At 46.1% G+C, this 21,477-nt stretch overlaps 1 protein-coding gene across 14 annotated transcripts in view; it reads right to left on the bottom strand.

Annotated features, from left to right (window-relative positions):
* The window catches only part of ADGRB1 (adhesion G protein-coupled receptor B1), a 298,311-nt gene that overhangs the window by 38,369 nt on the left and 238,465 nt on the right, over window positions 1–21,477 (bottom strand). For all 14 annotated transcript variants that reach the window (XM_058020414.1, XM_058020390.1, XM_058020455.1 and 11 more), the window contains 4 exons: window positions 19,154–19,304; window positions 14,052–14,121; window positions 6,611–6,677; window positions 2,944–3,029 (listed from right to left, as the gene is read on the bottom strand). In XM_058020414.1, coding sequence (XP_057876397.1) covers window positions 2,944–3,029; window positions 6,611–6,677; window positions 14,052–14,121; window positions 19,154–19,304 — 374 coding nt within the window. The remainder of the gene's footprint in view (window positions 1–2,943; window positions 3,030–6,610; window positions 6,678–14,051; window positions 14,122–19,153; window positions 19,305–21,477) is intronic.

The raw sequence follows: 21,477 nt of genomic DNA, 5'->3' as shown, positions 1-21,477 counted from the left end.
CCCTTTCTCTACAGCCTGGTTTTGTGATCCACAAATAAAATCACTGCCACTAGAAAATCTGCATTTTCTGACAGATGTGACAACAATAATCACAGCTATTTCCACTAAGTACAGGGCAGAATTCTTGTGTCTCAGGAGAACTGTTGGTGCTGATGAATTTGTGACAACCAATCTGTGGAATGCATGCTGGGCTCCTCTTAACACCCAACAGATCTTTTTTTCCCTATTTTTAGGTTTGGTTTATTTTCCCACCCTTTTTAAAATTTGTTTTTGCAACACTGAACCATACTTCTTGCCTCTGCTAAAGGAAACACAACGTTTCTTTAGACCATCTCCTCAGGTCCAAACATCTCCAAGGCCGTTACTCAATTCTGATTTTCTTCAGATCTACCTTCCAACACGGTTCCCAAGCCCAGGCCAGAAGCAGAGAACTAAAGGGAAAGGGGCACCAGGGCTCTCAAAAGTGCTCCCACACTCTCAGCAGGGGCACTTGGGGAGGGAGAACAAAACCATTGAGCACAGATAAGGCTTAAAAGTGCTGCACACACACACACGGACACGAAAGAAGGGGGGAAAAAAGAGAAAAGAAAGAAAAAAACAAAGAACATCAGAAAAAAATGACTTTTTTGGTTTTGTTTGTTTTTTTTTTTGTTTGTTTTGTTGCCTCGCAGGTTTTGTTTTTAAAGCCCAACTCTGAGTGTGATCAATAACCAGCTGCTGTGTATTAAATAAGGTCACTCTGTGCAGTTTGGATTAGAGAGGGAGGGACTGAGAGGCAGCAACTTGCTGCTTTGCTAATCCAATAAACCATTTACTGCAGTGCTGACTTTCAAGTGCAATTACCCTGCTCCAGACCCTGCCTTGCAGCCTGGGTGTTTGGTGTTTTTGAGTTCTCTCTTTGTCAAGAAGGCATCATCCAGAATGAAGCACTTGCTTGCTAGCAGCTGCTCCAAGCAATGCACCAAGGTCACTTCTTCACTTATTTTTCCACCCAGCAGCAGCTGGTATCTCTGATCACCCAAATCTCCTCTTGTTTTATGGCCATGGCACTGCTCAGGCACTGAAATTCCCCTTTGCTGTACCCAGGAATCCCGAGGCTTGGTTGTGTCAACACTGCTGATAAACCATGAGCCTAAACAGGTCCCTGTGGTTTTCCCAAAATCATTAAGGTTGGAAAAGACCTCCAAGATCGAGTCCAACCTTTGACTAAACTCCTCCATGGTCACTAAATTCTATCACAAAGTTCCAGGTCCACTTGTTTCAGGAGGATTTCCAGGGATGGTGACTCCACCACTTCCCCAGGGAGCCTGTTCCGAACCCTGGTCATCCTTTCAGGGATGAAATTTTTCCAAATATCCAACCTGGACCTTCCCTGGTGCAGCTTGAGGCCATTTCCCTTTGTCCTGTCACTTGTTACCTGGGAGTAGATTCCAGCCCTCACCTCACCACAACACTCCCTATTTCAGGGAGCTGCGATGAGGTCTCACCTGAGCTTCCTTTTCTCCAGGCTGAGCCTCCTCAGCTGCTCCTGGTGCTCCAGACCCTTCCCCAGCTCTGTTCCCTTCCCTGGACATGCTCCAGCCCCTCAGGGTCTTTCCTGGAGCGAGGGGCTCAAAACTGAACACAGGATTTGAGGTGCTGGATTAGAATTTGCCTCTACCCTTGGTTTTGCCTCCACCACTCAATTAAAAAACACTTTTACCTCAACTACTCCATAGAGCAGTGTCAGGAATATTGAACTTCATCCATATTATCTACCCCTGCCCTCTGAGGCTCAGTGGAGCTCCCTTCTCCCTCCACTTTGACAGACAGGATATATCCACGGATCCTGCACTTTCTCCACCGGCCTCCAAAGGTTTCAAACTCTGCCTCCATGCAGAGGAACCACAACAGCTTTTGCTCTCCTCATTCCTTTGTGAATAATTTCTTCCTTCCAGAGCACAGCTGTTACCCACAGTGACAAATCAAATTCCTGCAGTGGACAATTGGGAGCAGACATCCTTGACTTTTCCAGCAGAGCTTCTCTGACTGCCACCAGAAGCCAAAAGGGCAGGCGAAAGGAACACACATCTGAGTTGGGCATCTGAGGAGACTCAGAGTGTCAGCCTGCCATTTCTGTCCCTTTCTCAGGGATAAAATCTGAGCAGACTGCAGGTTTGCTTCTGGAAATGGAGAGGAGAGGGGCTCTCATCCTGCTGGGAGTGTTGGCAGTGGCAAAATCGCCACTGCCAAAAGGTTGGGAGTAACCCAAGAGAGAGCCCTGCCCGGCAGCTGCTGCCCTGGGCAAAGCCCTGGGAGACACCAGGGTGGGGAGAAATGTGGAGTCAACTCTTGGATTTATACTCCAAAGGAAAACAGGTAGCACAAACCCTCTGGATTCAGGAATGGAGGCTGTGGAGAAGATAAAGAACCTCAGGAGGCAGCAGAGGTTCCTAACTTGCCTCTCCATCTGCTGCTCTGCTCTCTGCCAGACCTCCAGAACCCATTTCCTTCCACCACACACCACTGCTGTCCCTCAGACACCTGCCAGCCCTCAGACACAACCCCTCGGTCCCCCAGCTCTTGCCATGTGCCCACCCAGCAGTGGGTCTCTCTCTGCTGTCTCCAGCAGTTACTGACAAGAGCCACTTTGCTCTACCTCATTTCTGGGAGGATGTGCCAGCCTTGGCTGAAGCCATTTCAACAAAGAGATGAACTTTTATCCTTCCTCCACAGCAACACAAGGCTGCTTCTTTTTTGTGTCCTGCTGCACTGAATGACAGTGCAAAGATATTAAATCAAGTATGTTTTTTTCTTTCATTTTGTTTGAATCTGGTTTTGCCTTTTCATTTTTGTTTGCATCCCCAATCTCTTTTTTCACCCCTTGTCTGGTTATTGATCACAACCTTGGGTATTTTTGGTTTTTATTTTCACTCTTTACTTAGATGTATTGATAAGGCATACCCTGCCCGTTCCTTCAGTTTCTTATCTGTTATTCCATCTTTGGATACAAGTTTGTTAAAAACCAGAATGCCAATAACCATGTTCACCTGTCAAAAGAGAAACAACACACAAGTTTTGTTCTCAAGCGGGTCAGGTCAAGCTCGGTAACACAGAAGGGTTTCTCCCAAAGCCAGGTCACACCTCTGCAGGCCACCACGCCTCGTGTCCCTTGTTGTCCCCCCGTCCCACCTCCCCTGGCCGTGCATCAGTGAGCTCAGGACAGCAGAATGCAGCTGGCAGCAGGTCAGGGAGGCTGGAGAATCATTAAAATTGGAAAGAAAACCCTAGATCATCAAGTCCAACCCTCAACCAGGTCTCCATGAAGCAGGAGAAATTGGGAATTTCTCAGATTGGTGCAGGGCTGCTTGAACCCCAACACTGCCTGAGGTCCAGCAAGCCAAACTCCAGGCACAACAACAATTTTTTGGGCTAACCCAAATAGAGAATGGCCAGTACAGAGAAGAGCAGTGGGCTGAGACTGGCTGCTTCCCAAACCACCTTCTGGAGTCAGAAGCAGCATTAAGAGAATGCAGACAATGTGTCACAGATCTTTTCTGGTGAAACACCACTGCTGCTCTCAAATTAAGAGGTGGAGGGCTGCTGGGGCGAGTAGAGACATTATCTGCTCTGGTGGGGTGTCTTGGGAGATACTGCAGATGGCACAGCACAGAGAATTCCCAAAAAAATCAGTGATACAATTCCATGCAGTCCATTTTCCTCAGGGTGAGAGCAGGGTGTATCAGCATCCACCAGAAACAAAAATCCACAGTGGAACACAGGCTGGACAGAGCTGAGATCCTGCAGAGTGACCCCAAACTCCTCCCTATGCCTTTCCAGCTGCATCCACTGCTGCCAGCTGCATCTGCTGTACAAACCCCATCCCCAACACGTTAGCGACACACCTGCCCCACCCCTGCATGGAGGAGGTCATGATGGTGGAAAAGGAGACATTCTCCTGCCTTTGCTGTCAGTGGAACAGCTGCTGGTGGCAGAAACATGTGGTCAGTGCTGTTTTGCATGTGGAGCTTGCAGGGAAAGGTTTTAAGGCCAAATTCAGAGATAAATTAATGTGACTTTACGTGCTTGTGATTTTAAGAAATCCAAAGAGTCACCTGACCCAAAAGCAGGAACCAAACCTCTGCCTAATTTCCTAAATCACCCTCAAAACAATGATCAATCTTTCTGCTGGTTTCACCAGCTCACTGATATGGAGCCCACAGCTAGGAATTCACAGAAAATCTCAGAAATTGCAGTTAATTTTTTGTGTGCATCAGCTGCTGGGTCAGCGGACAGCTGAGACCATTTCTAGAGTTCACCATGGTATTGATTCAGAGAAACAACACTGGCAAGTCAGGCACAGTGCCACAGCCAAGGATCAGCAGGAAATCAAAGCCTGGTTATGAGCATGAAAAGAGAGGGTGAACACTTTGAAATCACTGATCCTTCACTGTGGAGGATCCAAAAAGGTTTTTCCTTGAGGTGCAGCCAGGTAGGAGGAAAGGTGGGGTTGAAATGTGGCTGGATCTATCCTAGGGGTGGCCAAAGTGTGCATCCTCACTCCTAAGGAGCAGAGGAGACAACAAAGAGCAGTTCTGCACTGGTTTTAATGAATCAATCAATTAATCCAGTACATTGATCGCCACGATCAATCCCTGCTCTGATCCTGGCTCTGCTTCTTTCCTAAGTCAGGGATACCACATGGATATTCTTCCAATAACATGCAGAGTAGCTTTACTTCTTTATCTTTGAGACAACTTCCAAAAGCAAAGCCTCAAGTCTGAAATTGCTGGAGATAACCATGACCTGACCACTGCTGACCCTGTCCTCACTTCATTCCATGAGCCTCCCCCTGCCTTCAGCCTGCACACAACCCACCAGGCTGCTCCACATCAGCTGGGCAGGCAAAACTGCTTCCAACAGCTCTGTGTTTAAGGCAGATCAGGATTTTAAGAATAAAGGTCAAACCTATATCCTTCAAAGCTGCAGCTGTTCAGTGTCAGTGGCCTGACTGTGAGTAATGAACATTGCTGAAGCTGCAGGCCAGCCACCTTCAGAGCTTTATCAACTCTTTGAGCTCATCTGTTTGCAGGTTCTCATTTATAAAAAGGCTTTCCATGCTTCTCCTTCTCCTTCCCCAAGCTCTTTGGTGGCTCTACCAGGGCAATATCCATTTGTCACTTTGGCCAGGAATGAGTCAGGGACTCTAAATGGAGGCGTGTGGCCTCTCTCTTGGTGCTGATCAGGGCCAGACACCCCCAGAGATGATTCACCACCAAATATCAGCTGCAGGAACCACCATTTGCATGTGCTGATCCCTCTGTGAGGACATCTCATTTCCTCTGCTTGGTGGTGAGGCAAATCTGAGCTGCCAAATGGAAGCAGGCTCCTGTGTTTTCCTCACACTTTAAAAGAGGAAAAAGGGAAAGATCACCTCCCTTGTTGTTGGCACAACAAAAGCAAGGTGCTTTGAGGCAGCAGAGCGACTCTGGGCACTACCAAAGCTTCCTCCCTCTGAATCTCTGTGTCACAACCCCACATGAAAGACCTCAGCTCATACCAATTTTGATTTCTCGCAGAGGAGGGGCCACTGCTGGCTGTTCTCTTTGTCACCCCGATGAAACGATGGCACCGAGGTGGTTTGATGTGCAGTGACAGCGCTGAGAACAGAGGCAGCCCGAGCTTTTGTGGAGTTATTCTCCTGTAAGCTCCTGCTGCTGCTGCTGCTGCGGGGCATTTCATCCCCCAGGCACTGCACGGAACAAAAGCCTGAACTGAAAAAGGAATTGGGAGTGTCAACAATCCCATTCCTGTGGGGCTCCTCCAGAGCCTCAGAGGGCATAAAGTTCCTCCACTGGATAAAACATGGGCTGGAGAGAAACTGCAGAAAGATGTGGGGGCTCAAACGTGGCTTTAAACCCATCAGGAATTGCTGCAGGAGGGATTTCCTGGAGCTGCAGCAGTTCTCAGATTCTTTCAGCCCTGAGGTTTCTCATGGGCAGTGAGGCCTCAGCAGCAGGGAAGGAACATCACCTTCAGTGACACCTTAAACTCAAATTATAACTGGCCAAGGTTGGTGTTGGGGCTGTGCTGGACAGAAGAATGGACTCCCCATGCAGGAGCTGGAGTTTAGGAATTCCCATTTTAACCCTGCCATCTCTTTGAATTCAAAGCAAACATGACATTTTTAGGATCAGAAGGGATCCCCACAGCACTGATTTGAAGATTTTAACTTCAATTTCAAACAAGGAAACTTGCTGACATGCACTGGCTTGGGATGGACCAGGAATAAAAGCTGGGTGTGAGGGCACAGCCTGGTGTGAAAACCATCAGGAACAGCATTTTCTGAAGGAGACAATGTCAGAGTTTTCCACCATCATCCTGCATTTCCATCCAGACACACAAAACCAAGGTAAAGCATTAATCAGATGTTAGGGGCTGAGAGCTGAGACACATTACATTTCAGAATCAACCCCGTCCCAAATTGTTGGCTTTGCTTGTTATTCCTGAAGGAGAAGTTCTTTGAAATACAAGTGGAAATAAAGAGGGGCATTCTTGGGTTGAAAGAACAAGGAAATTGCTATAAGATGTAGAGGAGAAAAAAAGAAATCTTTCAGACAAGCTTAAATACCAAAACGACAGCAGCCGCCGGTCCCACGAAGGCATAGAGGAGTCCTCCCTCTAATGACAGCCAGCAGCTGGAAAATGAAGAGAGAAGAGAAAGTGACCCAGTGGCAAATGTCCCCAACAGGCACATGTTGGCTTCTTCCCTCTGCCTGCCAGAGTTCAGCCTAGGAGGTGACACCCCACAGCAAAAAAATAAAAAAAAATAAAAATTCTCAGACTTTAAATCAAACAAATTTTGCTTCCCATCTCTCCTGAACTTGCATAAAGGCTCCTCTGCCTGGGGAGCTGCCTGCAGGATGACATTTGGCAGGGGAATTCATGCAAAATGAAGGAGAGTGCTCTGTTTCAGACCAGGTCCTGGAAGCAGCTGCAGCATTTGGCTGGCAAGATGATGCTGCTCTTGTCCTACTTACATGGGAGAAAGAGTGGAAAGAGTGGAAATTTTCCTCTGCTCATCTGCTGATCCCTGTGTCTTCCAGGGGTGCAGGACATTTCTTTCCTCCCTTTGAGATTGCCTCCATGGGGAAATTCAACAACATAGCAGCAAGGTGGGAATCTACAGCATTCCCTGAGTGGAATTTCTTATGGAATAAGCTGAATTTGGGGTGTGTGGTGCCTCTTCTGGAAACCAGCTCGTTCCTTCTCTCTCACACCACATAACCTGAGAAGGACATCTCCCTTCTGCACCGAGCAGATGTGGAATTTGGGCTCCAGAACTGCCTGGTGCCCTCTCAAACTGAGGGAGCTTTCATTTGAGACCTCTTGGTTGAGGTCGTGGACGTGTCCAAGGCCAGGTTGGATGGGGCTTGGAGCAACCTGGGATAGTGGAAGGTGTCCCTGCCAGGCAGGGAGTTGGAATGAGATGATCTTGAAGGTCCCTTCCAACCCAAACCACTCTCTGAGTTCCTGTTTTTCATGTTTGACTGTGAAGTCAGGAAGGAAAAGCTTTTCCCCCTTTCACTTGTGACATCTCCATCCTTGGAGACATTCAAAAAAGCCACCTGGGCACAGCCCTGGGTGACATCCAGGTGACCCTGTTTGAGCAGGTGCTTGGACAAAAAAACCCCCTTAGGCTCTGTGACAGCCATGAACATCCACAGCACACAGCAGCACTGGAGCTGAAATTCCTTTTTTTTTTTTTTTTTTTTTTTTTTTTTTTTTTTTTTTTTTTCAGGGAATCCAGCAATTCAGGGCATGGACACACAAATTAAGTGCTCCAGGATAGGAGAGGATGGGAATTTAGAGTGTGTCAGCAGCCCCTGGGAAAGTCTGCATGCTTTAACAGGGCAGAACCCTGGAGAAAATGTGGGATGGAGTAATCCTGTTTCAGCAGGAAACGAGCGTGCACTCAGCACAGGAGAAGAGCAGGAAACCACAATGGAGAGGGAACTTTCTCCAAGCTCTTAACTCAGCTCACCCTGCAGTAATTCACTTGCCCTGCCCTCAGCAAGATGCTTTCATCGTGCATCAGGAGCAAACTGATGCTCCCAGGGGGAAAAAAACCAAAAAGTCTTCCTGGAAACATTTCAGCTTTGTTGATCAGCCTCTTTTTTTTTTTAATTAAATCTCAGTTGCAAAAAAAATGTTAATTTTTTTTGTTGATCAGCCTCATTTTTTTTTAATTAAATCTCAGTTGCAAAAAAAAATGTTAAATTTTTTTCACCCCAAAACAAGGAACGTTTCTGAAAAGGCAGCCCCAAAAAAAATGGAAGTATTTCAAGCTGAGAATTGAAAGCAGGATATTCTGTTTTTCTCCAAGGTCTGAATCTTGTTTATGTCTAAATTAAACCAGTAATGTGCTAATTTAATCAATTCTGATTCCTTCCTGATAGCAAGTTGCTCTGTCACAAGCTGTCTGAGCAACTTTAATAATAAAATTAATAATCAGCTGAGGAGGGAGGGAGTAAAAATGAAGCTCTGTAGCTCTGTAACGACTGGAGGTCTCCCAAAATGCAAGAGGAGGGCTCCCAAATCCCAGTCCTTGTCCAAACCTTTTCATCCAATGCTCTATCCTGATTTTTGAGATATTTTTTCTCAGTGTCTCTTCCAACTGGTGGCTCAGATGAAGAAATCTGACAGCCCTGCACTGCAATTAGTGATGAGGACTTGGTGCACAGAGGGTTCTCAGCCCTGCAGGGTCCCTGGCAGCCCCTGCACCCCGAGGAGCACCAGGAATTGTCGAGGTGAGCTCACGCATCACCAAGCACCAGCCCTGATCCCTCCTGCCCTCCCTGCCACAGCACTTCTCCAAAGCATTTCTGAGGCTGTCAGAGGTGCTGGCTGCCAGCAAGGGAGAGGAAAGGGTGAGGGGATATCTGAGAGACAGAACTGACAGCAGAGCCCAGCCTAGTGGACATACTTTCAGCCCTGTGCCCACGAGGCACAGAAGTATTTGCATTTTGCTAAGAGGTTCCCTTGTACTTTCCAAGGGATCTCTTCAGTGATTTTTAAAATAAAATTATCACTGGAAGGGAGGAAGTGAGTGGTTTAACAATTCCTAAGCAGTGTTTCCTTGACTGACAGCAGCTCTTGTGTTCAGCACAAAAAAAACAAAACCCTTTTTTTTGGAAACCATCTGATCTTTTTGTGACTCTGTCACAGCACAGATGGAGGTGGTGGCTTTTGTCCTGGTCCTGGGAAGGGCTGGCTTCCACTGAGCCCTTTTTTACACTGTCCAGGCACAGCTCTCACCTCAATCCTGTGTAAAATGAGCCAGCACCAACAGAACATTTTGTAAAACTGAGATTACAGTCGGGAATCAGGGCTGGCCCACCAGTGCTTATCCAGAGCTTAACCCAGGAGCTGCTGAAGATACCTGTGGGTCACAAAAGCCCTGATGCAGTGACACTCCAGGACCCTGAGACATTTGCTGTGGTCTCAGCAAACTTCTGATGAGCTCTCTGGTGGGGAAGGATGCGAGCTCCCAGCACCAGTGGCACAACCTCAATTATTCACTTCAAGCTTTAGGAAGTTGTTTGTGAAGATTTAGAGGTCCAGAGGCAGTCCCTGGAGCACCAGCTAAAAGCAGAGTTATTATTCAGACACTCAGCCTAATCTAAGGAGGTGATCAGTGGCAGGTCCTTTAGACCTCTCGTACCCCTCAGACTTTGCCTGAGACTGGAAGTGCAGCCTCCACCCTGCCCCAGCATGCTCCAAACAACAGCAAAATATCCTTTCAAATGCAGTTCAGACAAGAGAAAGGAAAAATCCCCTTGTTGGAGTGTCCTGAGTAATAAAGGCTGAGTGGATGGCTGCTGGGAATCACCGCTCACAGAACAACAGCAAATCCAAATTCTGCAGCACATATTCAATTTTTAATCTGAACCTCTCTGTCCCTCCTCAGCTCAAGACTCAGGGCAGGCTGGCCAGCTAAATGGTAAATATTAAACATATAAACTCCCTAAATTTACCACTGAGGCTCTGATCTCTCTGCATTAAGTTTGGAGACACAGCCAAGCCTTTGATGGGGCAATTCTTGGTGGGACAGAGCCCTGTCAAGAAGCTCAGTTGTGTTTTCATTGTTAGAGAAAAGCTTCATCCCATGCACAATTAAAAAAAAAGGACTAAACAGGGTGAAATCCTGCTGAAGACTCTGATGGAGTTCGTTCCAGTGTGGTTGGGCCACCTTTGGCACATCCTGAAGATCCAGCCTCAAGACACATCACACATTTCACACCCTGCCCCTTCCACCAGCTTTGCCCTGAGAATCTTTAACACCAAGATTAATTCTGCAAGGCCTTCAACACTTGCAGCTGTCCCCAAAATGCCCTCATGATCATGTCCTGTAGCTGAATGTCAGGGATTTTTTACCACTGTGAGTGGGATGAGAAAAAAAAGCTGCTGTTGAGTGTTAAATTCTATGTTCACTTAAATATCAGAGCCCTACTTTGACTTCATGTCCACCTCCACCACAGGAGCTCATGCACTGCTCTTGGGATCAAAAATTGTAGGGTTGAAGATGCTTTAAAAGGCTCTGTGTGGTTTTTAAAAGTCCCTTGTGGTTTATCTTGTCAGCTCTTGTCCCCTCCTTCCCAGGGAGAAATGTGCTGTGATTAAAACTTTTGCTTCCTTCTGCAAGATGGAAATATTGGGCCTTGAAAGTCTGCAGTGCCCACCTGAAATGACCCATGAGTGCCCAGTGAAGGCAAAACTGGGATGAAAGGACAAGATCATCTCATTCCAACCCCCTTCCATGGGCAGGGACACCTTCCACTGTCCCAGGATGCTCCAAACCCCATCCAACCTGGTCTAGGACACTTCCAGGGATGGAACAGCCACAGCTTCTCTGGGCACTCTGTGCCAGGGCCTCATCACCCTCACAGGGAAGAATTTCTTCCCAATATCCAAGCTAAACCTCAAGTTTTGGAGTTCAGCTCTGAAATTGCTGCTGTGCAGTGCTGCCTTTGCTCTGGACGAGAGGTAAAACCAAGGGCCTCCCCACACAGAGCTTTTAAACCTTTCTGAGCAGGAAAAGAGGCCTAAGTGTGAATGCACTCCAGTCTGTCGGGACACCCTGCCCAGCAGGGCCCACAGCAATATTTGTTCCATGTTTTAAAATGCACAAAAGTGTAAATGTAAATCTCTCATTACAGAGATGCTCCATATTATTCAGCATCAGGGCTCATGAAGCCACCACTCAGTGCAAGTGAGCTCTGTTTAACTGTGGCTCTTGGGAAAGCCAATTCCAGCAGGAATTCAGAGAACTATGGAATGATTTGTGTTGGAAGAGACCTCAAAAATCATCTTGTCCAATGCCCCTGTCATGGGCAGGGACACCTTCCACTATCTCAGGTTGATCCAAGCCCTATCCAAGATGGTTTTGCACACTTCCAGGGATGGAGCAGCCACAGCTTCTCTAGGCAACCTGTGCCAGGGCCTCACCACCCTCACAGGGAAGAATTTCTTCCCAACATCCAATCTAAATCTATCCTCCTTCAACTCAAAGCCTTTATTCCTTGTCCTATCACTACAAGCCCTTGGACAAAGTCCCTCTCCAGCCTCCTTGTATGTCTTTTAGGAACTGGAAGGTACCAAAGTGTGAAATTGCAACAGGATGCAACAGCACTGGGGATGTCTGATGGGATCTTTGAGCTTGAGAGGAACTGTTGCTCTTCTCATGACTTTGGTGGGACTCACCAGCTCAACCCCACATTGGGAAATATGGAAAGGAGGCAAAAGAAGGGACCACAGAACCATGGAATATCCCAGAAAAGGCACACAAGGATCACTGAAACCAAACTCATCAAACTGGATTTTCTGGTCTGTGAAGGCCCCATCAAAACCAGATGTTTCTGGTGAAAAACATCCTGATAAAAGCGCTGGGAGCACAGGATCCCCTTCCATCCCTGGCTGGTTATCCACCCCTTGGATGCAAGGAGTAACAGAGCCTTTAGGGCTGAAAGGAACCAGACCATTGGCAGCCAAAGGAGGAGAGCTGGAGTGACCAGGCAGCCCCTGGGAACTCTGGAGAGTCAGCCCAGCCTCTTGGCCACCTCACCCTGTGCCAAATGGAGAGCAAAGCAGGAGCTCAGCAGGTTTTGTCACATGTTGACACCCTCCTGGCTGCAGTCTGTGGGGTGGAGATGCTGGCACAGTGGTCCAGGGCAGAAAACAGGGAGAGCTTTCCTGCATGTTCCTCCCTTTCCTGCCCAGGCACTTTTGTGTGGTCAACGTTGGCCAAAAAACTCTTTAACATTTTTGACAGAGCCACAAAGCTTGCTGCACCAATTCCCACCAGCCCATCGACAAAAAAAGAGAAGCAGAAATATCCAGGACCTCCCTCCCATCTCCCTGAGGCTTGTTCATTATGAATTATTCTCATGGATGTGCCCTGGAGCAAAGTGCCTGAAGGTTGACCCACGGAAAATCCAAAGGGAATTAATTTGAGATCTTGGTGATGTTTCTGCAAACCAGGCTGTGTTTTGTCCTCTCCTGAGTCAGACAACAACCACTGGGTCCCTCTCCACCAGGACACACTGAAGGTGGGACAGCCAATGCATCCTGATGCTGGCACAGACTTCAGGAATTCTGTCTGTGGATTTACACTCGAGAAATCCACAATCCTCAGCCCTCTGCTGTCGTAGACATCTTTTATGAAAAATTCTTTCCTTAGGATTTTTCCTCCTGAGAATCTGAGAGGCCTCAGGAACAAAATGTAAACAATGATTATTTGCTGCTGTGGAATGCAACAGGTGGATCTGTGATTGGCCCATGTTGGATGTTTCTAATTAATGGCCAATCACAGTCAGCTGGCTCAGACAGAGAGGCGAGCCACAAACCTTTGTTATCATTCTTTCCTATTCTATTCTTAGCTAGCCTTCTGATGAAACCTTTTCTTCTATTCTTTTCATATAGTTTTAATGTAATATATATCATAAAATAATAAATCAAGCCTTCTGAAACATGGAGTCAGATCCTCGTCTCTTCCCTCAACCTGAAACCCCTGCGAACACTGTCACACTCTGCCATACAAGAATTCAGCTTGCAAAGCAAACAGAAAACGCTGCTGTGCTGCTTTAATTCTCCCCTGCAATTAAAATGCAAACCCTGGACCATTTGGCCGTGGGTGTGCAGGATGTGGTGGGAATTGAGGGAGAGCAGGAGGTTCCACATGACATTTCCTCAGTGGGACGAGCGGAGCTGCATCTGCTGCCGGCCACATCAACAGCTCCAGTCCCAAACATTGCCCATGTGGGCTGCAAACCCCTGCCCAGGAAGGCTCTGGAAAATTATGGTATGTAGTAGGGAAGAGCTTGACTTATTGCTACATAAAATATTATCCTTGAACTGTCACTATGGGTGAAATTTCTGAGGTTTTACACAACAGAGGGAAAAAATATTTTCTCTTTTTTCCTTTTTCATTTAAAGTCGTATTAACAGTCAGCTCTGAGTGATGCATTTTTTACCTCTTCCATTATTTCTTTTCTGTTTTCCTTCCCCCATTATGAGCACATAAAAGCCTCCTAAAGACAAAATCTGTGGAATTTGGAAAAGAGGCAAACACAGAATGCTGTCAAAACTTTGGTTTTCTTAAGTCAGGCTTATTCTGCTGCTTTTAACTTAGCTGAGCAATTTTGAAAATGTGGAGATAATCAAGCACAAAAACATATTAAAAAAAAAACCAAACTGGTTTTAACTTTTAAACGTCCTAAACTTTAAATATTCCACATTCATCCCCTTAAAAAATACAATAAAAAGCTCTAAGTAAAAGGCATTTAGATCAAAGTGATGTCACAAATACAACAGTTAAACCTAATTAGTCCCTATGAACTTGTTTTTAAAGGAACACACAATCCAGCTTGGTCAGATGATGGATTGAGGAGGCAGGGATGCAGGAATTGTCCTGCACATGGAAATTTAGCTCCCAGCCTGCCTCCTGAAGTGACTGGGTTTTGACAAAAAGGATGGAGGATAAAACAAGGGGAAAATAGGAATCCTTTACTCACTAGTTCACGGTACCGTATCCCTTGGCTTTAGTAAATCCCACAGAAATGGCAACCACCAAGGCAGGGAGCCCTATGGAAATGAAACAGGAGGAAATTGGTCATTTCATCACATATGCAGCCCTTCTCCCACTCAAGAGTCACCATTTTTCCCAGAATTATTCCAGCATCATCCATTTCAGCCTGGGACAGAGACTGAGCTCAGGACTCTCAGAACTAAAAGCAAGAACTTTAATTACTCCTGTTATTTAAATAAATACCATGAGGTGCAGTCAGCTCCTGCCTTGCTGTGGTCTCAAAAGTTGTGGGGGGTCTTTTAGCAGATTCAGATGCATAAAATTTATTTATTTTATTCTTAGGTTCTTTATGGCGTCTCTGAAATTGGAATATTCAGCCACAACCCAGCTCTAAGAACCCAAAGATTAAGAGTTTTGTTTGCACTCAGTGTAGGATGAACAACCCAGGTTCAAACCTGCCCCAAATGAGACAGAAAAGGAAACTAAACCTGAGTTTCCCTATCCCAAACAGGTTCCCCAAGATCTGTAATGGAGCAGATTCCTCTGAACAACAATGAGAAAGGGTTTCAGGTCTCTTCCAGGTTCTATAAGGTTCAAAGCTCAGCTCTCCCCTTTCCCTAAAGAAATGTCTGGAGATCAGCTCGTAACATCAGGTTCTTCAGCTCTGGAGGTCTCCATGTGGCTTTTTATAGCCCTCCTCTTTGTGGCAGGAGGATTTAAGCCGTCTCAACACTAAAGATGGGAAAATCCCATTAGGAATCAGCAGGATCAGTGGCCAGCTGGGATTAGTGCCCCTGGACAAGGCCCTAATTCATGAGCTGCAGAGGGCACGGCAGGTGACTGCAGGAGATCCAAGGAATGTGCAGGCACAGCTCCCAGACATCATTGCTCTGGGAAGGGGGTCCCTCAGCAACACAAATCATCCCAAGGCTGATTAATAGTGAAGCTCTGCAGCAGCTGGGAGCCACAGGGCCAAGCTGGCTGGAATATGGAGCATTTGAGGGTTATCCTGCAGGGAAGGGCTTCTCTGCCCATGTGAGATTTCCAAGCATGGGTCACATTTCATCAACCCAAACTCAACGTGCAGTGGGTTTAAAAAGCGTCTCTTTTAATATTCATTCCTTTCCTCTTTCCTCTCCTCTCTCCTCTTTCCTCTCCTCTTTCCTCTTTCCTCTTTCCTCTTTCCTCTTTCCTCTTTCCTCTTTCCTCTTTCCTCTTTCCTCTTTCCTCTTTCCCTCCCTTCCCTTCCCTTCCCTTCCCTTCCCTTCCCTTCCCTTCCCTTCTCCCTTCCCTTCCCTTCCCTTCCTTCCTTCCCTTCCCTTCCCTTCCCTTCCCTTCCCTCCTTCCCTTCCCTTCCCTTCCCTTCCCTTCCCTTCCCTTCCCTTCCCTTCCCTTCCCTTCCCTTCCCTTCCCTTCCCTTCCCTTCCCTTCCCTTCCCTTCCTTTCCTTTTCCTTTTCCTTTTCCTTTTCCTTTTCCTTTTCCTTTTCCTTTTCCTTTTCCTTTTCCTTTTCCTTTCCTTTTCTTTTCCTTTCCTTTCCGTTTCCTTTTTTATTCTTTTCCTTTTCCTTTTTTTCTTTTTCATTTTTTCCTCCTCCTTCCCTTTCCCTTCCCCGTCCCTTTCCCCCTCCCTTTTCCTTTCTTATCTTTCCTTTTCCCTTTCTTATCTTTCCTTTTTTCTTTTCCTTCCTTTCCTTTTTCCTTTCCTTTCCTTTCCTTCCTTTCCTTTCCTTTCCTTTCCTTTCCTTTCCTTTCCTTTCCTTTCCTTTCCTTTCCTTTCCTTTCCTTTCCTTTCCTTTCTTTTCCTTTCTTTCCTTTCCTTTCCTTTCCTTTCCTTTCCTTTCCTTTCCTTTCCTTTTCCTTTCCTTTCCTTTCCTTTCCTTTTCTCTTTTTCTCATTTTATCCCTCATTGACTCTTGCTCAGCTTCCTTCACACCTCATCTGGATCAATCCTGCCTGCTGCATTCCCTAGGGTGCCATCCATACAGCATCCCATGGGAAGAAACCACATGGGAGGGGACATTTTCAGGAGTACAGCTTGGTGCAAGAGACCCTGGGAAAGAGGAAATTTGGCAAAGGACTCCGCCAAAAATAGCAACTTGTTCTTCACAAAGTGCTTCTCTCCACGTGGTAATTATGCAGAAATCCAGAGTGGGGCTGTGAACTTGGCAGCTCCAGGGACTGGCTCATTCCAAGGCTGGGTGAAAGCCTCAGTTTGGGCTGGGAATGGGTCTGGACAAGGAGCAGCTGCTATAGGTGGCAGCTATGTCGTGGTAGTTTAGCCAAAGAGAATCATAATGAGAGATGCCAGCCCTGGGAGAGCTGTCTAAGCAAAGTTAGATGGGATTAGATTGAAAAAATCCCCACCAAAAAAAATCAGATTTTAATCTATTTTTTTAGATTTTATTAAATTAGATTAGATTTAGATTTTTAGAAAGACATTTATTCCTAACTGGCCTGTTCCATATACCTGGTGTGGTGCAGGCAGCACCAGCAAGGCTTTGGGGCTTTCTGCACAAAGGGAATTTAACACTCACAATTCCAAGTAAACCCATTCAAAACCTCTTTCAAAGAATTTTGTACTTCCAGGTCACAGGAGAATCAGGCCATGTGTTAATCATGTTCCACTAGAGAAGATGTTTGCTAATAATTCCCAAGAGCCATTCTTGTTATAAACAGCTGAAGACCCACTCAGAGGCTGAGCGATGGCAGCATTAAAAATCCAGCTGTGGAAACTATGCCAGGGTTATAAAAATCCTGACAAAAAATATTTCTTCTTTATTGGGGCTAAATATGATGACTGCGCTGTTCCCAGGGAACAATTTATCTGTCTATTCTAAACCAGAGAATATCCTGAACTGGAAGAATCCACAAGGATCATCAAGTCCAGCTCCTGACCCTGCACAGGATCACCCAAAGAGTCACATCGTGAACTTGAGAGCATTGTCCAAGCATGGACAAAAATCATTAATAATAATTATTACTAATAATAACTTAAACATTGAATTGCAAAGTTGCACATCCAAGAGGAGACCAAAGAAATATAAAATAATCCTCCCTGCTGCTGAAATTCTCTGCAGCTTCAATGAGCTACAGCTGAGAGAAGCTGAGAACTTGGCAAAGACGTCTCAAACGACGGCTTAGAGAAATGCAAATGTGCAAAGAGGGGAAAGGGGGGAGAACCAGCTCATGACAAAGTGAATTGTGCTAATTATTTCAGATTATGCTCTTTAAAACATATTTTCGGCTTCTTTCCTCTTACAAGTGCCATTAATCCCAGCTCTACAGCTGAAGTCTAGCAGGATGCTAAATATCCAAAATTCCCTTGCCGCCTTAATAGGCAAGAGTGTTCTTCATTTCTTGTCCTAACCTACTCCAAATGGTTATTATGCATCATTTATCAGCAGTGCATCCTAGCTCAGAGCTGACTACATTTTACTAGCCATGGAAATTATGCTTCTACACATGTAGGGAGATTTTTATTTTTTTTTAATCTGTACAGACTACAAATGTGAATGCTGCTCATCCAAAATTCCCTTGGCTAACATGCCCATCTGTCCCAGCTTTTACAAATCAGGGGGGTGAAAAATCCCTTTTTATTACCTAGGAAAGCTATTAGTCTGTTACATTTGATATCCCTGATGTTGCTGTAGTCACCAAGGAGGTATAAACATATGCATGAGCACACCCAGGCTCCTGCAGCCTGTCCTCTGCAGGTATTGTGGTTCTGCTCCTGCTAACATGCAAACCCTGGATTTTAATAACACAATTTATTCTCTATTGTAAGCAAAAGCTTAGGAGGGAAAACGTAAAGGGATGAAGGCACGGCAACGAGGACGGCTCTTGATGTGCCAGAATAAATCACATCAGGGTGCTCGGTAAGCACCAGAAATCTCTTGCCTGGGGTGAATTGTGAGACTTCAGTAGTAAAATGAGGCATTAATAGAGCTCAGCCACACTCCTTTCTTTGCTTTGCCTCCTCACTTCTCAGCAACTTTTTGTGCCACTGCTCCTTTCAAACACAGCCTTGTTATCATTTTGAAAGCCCAGGTTTATGGGTTTGTATTTGTTTTCTACTACAGAATGCATCATTTAAGGCTAATAAATTAAACATACGGCAGAGGCAGAGGAAGAAAAATTAGTTACAAGCATCTGCAGCAGTCTCGCAGTTTATTTGTCTCCGAAAGGCGCTGCTGCCATGGAGACAGGATTTCAGAGTTTGCTTCACTCCAGGTTGCTCTGCAGAATCTTAGAACCATAAAATCACTGAGGTTGAAAAGACCTCGAGGATCATCAAGTCCAACCAGGTCTAACACTAAACTATGACCCTAAATGTCACTACTTCATGGGTTTTTGAGCGCTTCCAGGGATGGTGATTCCACCACTTCCTCGGGCAGCCTGTTCCAATGCTTGGCCATCCTTTCAGTGATGAAATTTTCCCTAATATCCCATCGAAACATCACCTGGTGCAATTGGAGCTGCTACCTCTTGCTCTATAGTTTTACCTAGGAGCAGAGCCTGGCCTCTCTGGCAGCACCCTCCTGTAAGGGAGCTGTGGAGAGTGAGAAGGTCCCTTCTGATCCTCCTTTTCTCCAGGCTGAGCCTCCACAGCTCTCTCAACCACTTCTGGTGCTCCAGACCCTTCCCCAGCTCCACTGCCATCTCTGGACATTTTCTAGCACCTCAATGACTTTCTTGTAGAGAGGAGACCAAAATTGGAGGTTTGCCCTCAGCAGTGCCCAACACAGAGGGACAATCCCTGCCCTGGGCCAGGATTCACATGGCTGGTATCATGTACCAACAGAACACACCCAACACGGAGGGAGACAGAGAGAGAAAAGTAGAAAGCAAGAAACAGACCCAACCCCAGAAAAAACCACTCTTGGAGCACCCTCTAAATCTGAACTCGACTCCTCTATTTTCGGGTGCGCCGGGCAGGAGGCTCAACTTATGGATATATACTTTTAAGCATTTCAGCCCTTCTTGAAACCCCTGCAAGGGTTCCAAGCACTCTCTTTCAAGCCTCCTGAGGAGCACCAGCCCCTCCTGCAGCCTGGCCCTTCTCTGCTCCACAGCCCCCAGATCCTCACCCCATCCGAGACACAAGAAGCGCTTGCGGATGATGCGGTTCCGTAACCGGCCCGTCACGGCCATGTAGGACTGCCAGGCCTCGGTCAGCACCCAGCAGAAAGAGGAGAGGAAGAAGAAGTGCAAGAAAGCCGCCACCAGCGTGCAGATCACCTGCAGAGAGGAGGAAAGGAGGACACGTGAGAGGAGAGGCAGGCGGAGAGAGCAGCAGGGAGCAGAGAGGAAGGAGCGGGGAGATGATTCCAAACCGGGCTCTGGAAGGAAAAGTCATGGAGATCAGGACATGGAAATACTGTTTTAGAGGGGGCAGGCTTCTCCAAAAGCTTTGACTTAGCAAAGATCAAAGCCTTAAATTTAAATACTACGTGGAAATCATTTGCTCTTAAGCATGAGCTTTAGGATAAAGCCACAGTTAACACTTTAGAAGAATTGTGGAATTACAGAATTGTTAGAGTGGGGAGAGACCTTAAAGATCGTTTAATTACAACCTCCCCAAAACAGGCAGGGACACCTTCCACTAGAAGTCTGAGCACACATCCCATCCTGGTGCTTTCTTGGCTTCGGCAGGATATATTTAATTTCCAAAACATCCAAACTATTGCCACGATCCGTACAAGGCAGGGGGGACGGAGTAGTTAGTAAACAGTGCACTAATCTCAGCTCAAAAGGTTTGCAAAGCACCACGTCCCTGGCAGCCCAGCCATGGAAATGAAATCTGAGGAAGGTAATTTGGATGGTGCCCCTGCCAGAACAACAGGGCTGAGTGAAAGAGTTAAAGCTGTGAGAGCTGGGTGAAACCACGGCTGCCAGGGGCTGGGAAAGCACTGCAAACATGAGGGCAGAGTTGTCCAAGAAAAAAGAAAGCAACGCCCCCCTAGATTAGAAAGAATTTCATAATGGTGAGCTCTACTACTTGGTGGGGAAATCTCACAGGGGAAATGCAGGCAGCTTAAGCCATTTAAAATTAAACTGGGGAAAGAACTGGCAAATGCATTATGAAGAACAATCCCAGAGTGCCAGGGAGATGGACTGGAAAGCTGACAAGCTCGTCTTTGTTTTAACTCAGCAAGGCCAAATCTTTCACTGGTGCAAATTGGTGCCGCTCTGTTTCACTCAGCCAGTTTTCCCCCCATCTGGGAGCTGAAAACTGTGAATCAATGTACTCGAGAAGGAAGTGATGGGAAGAAACTCCAGTGGCTCCTGAGGAGAAGGGAGAGCAAATAGATTTTAAAAGTGACTATGGATGGAAAAAATATATGGCTTCAGGCATTTGGGGGAGGTTTATAATCAAGAATTTCTTTGCTTTGAGTTACATGGGGAAACATGGACTTGGTTTTATGGTCAATGAACCTTTCTCTTTTTCCTCTTTTTTCAACCACCAGCATCTTTCAAGCCACAGCTCTCATGCACAGAGTGGCTTTTATCATGATTTTATCAGATTGCTCTCGATTCATCCACTGGCACCACCCGACGTTATCAGAGGCTGTGAACAAAAACAAGACCGTGTGTTCTCTGAGATAGGAATTGTATTTTTTTTGTTCCAGATTTGCATTTGACACCAAATCCCTCCATATTCTGTTTAAAAGTGGATTCAGGATGTCAGTTCAGCACAAATAACACAGCTCAATATGATAATGTCCAGTAATTTTCACATTTTACAAGAATCCTAAAAAAAGGTGGTTCCTATCCATAAGCTCACAAACCCTATATGAAACAGCAACAAACAGAGGATGCTTTCTGGAATGGATTTCAAGAGATTGCTATTTTATAACCCCTTTTTTTTCTTTTGACTGATATCAGGTACTACAACACTGCTCACATTGCCTTTTTGATTTTGTTTCAAATCAACACAGCTCTTCCTTGTAAAGGGGAGAGAAAAGCATTGCTATACAATTTTATACAATTTTACACAGAGATACATTTGGGTTTGTTGTTTTTTTGTTTGTTTGTTTGTTTTTTGTGGGTTTTTTTTCTCAAATGAGTAGCTTTGACAAAAAGGGAAGAAGAGAGGAGGGGAAGACAAAAGAAATATGCACATCTCAGCTGGATCAGGATGAACTCATCACCTCAAATGAACTTGGCCAACTGATAGGCAGGCAAATATTTGCTTCTGCAAGCTCTGCTGCAGGTTTTCCCCTGCTTGTAGGGAAAACCAAACATCCCCATGAAGGGCTAAGCACAGGGATATTATGTCCCAAGATCCAGCAGAGTCTGTCAGTCTGTCAAGGCCATTAGCCCTTGTTTTCCTTTAAGAGGAGAAATCTGCTCCCTTCCAGCACAAGCCTTGGAGACATGGCCACTTCCTGCAGCATCCCTTCCCTTTGTA

This window comes from Melospiza georgiana, chromosome 1 (genome assembly GCF_028018845.1).
Source record: "Melospiza georgiana isolate bMelGeo1 chromosome 1, bMelGeo1.pri, whole genome shotgun sequence".
Classification (NCBI taxonomy): domain Eukaryota; kingdom Metazoa; phylum Chordata; class Aves; order Passeriformes; family Passerellidae; genus Melospiza; species Melospiza georgiana.
This window is presented reverse-complemented; position numbering and strand designations above follow the sequence as displayed.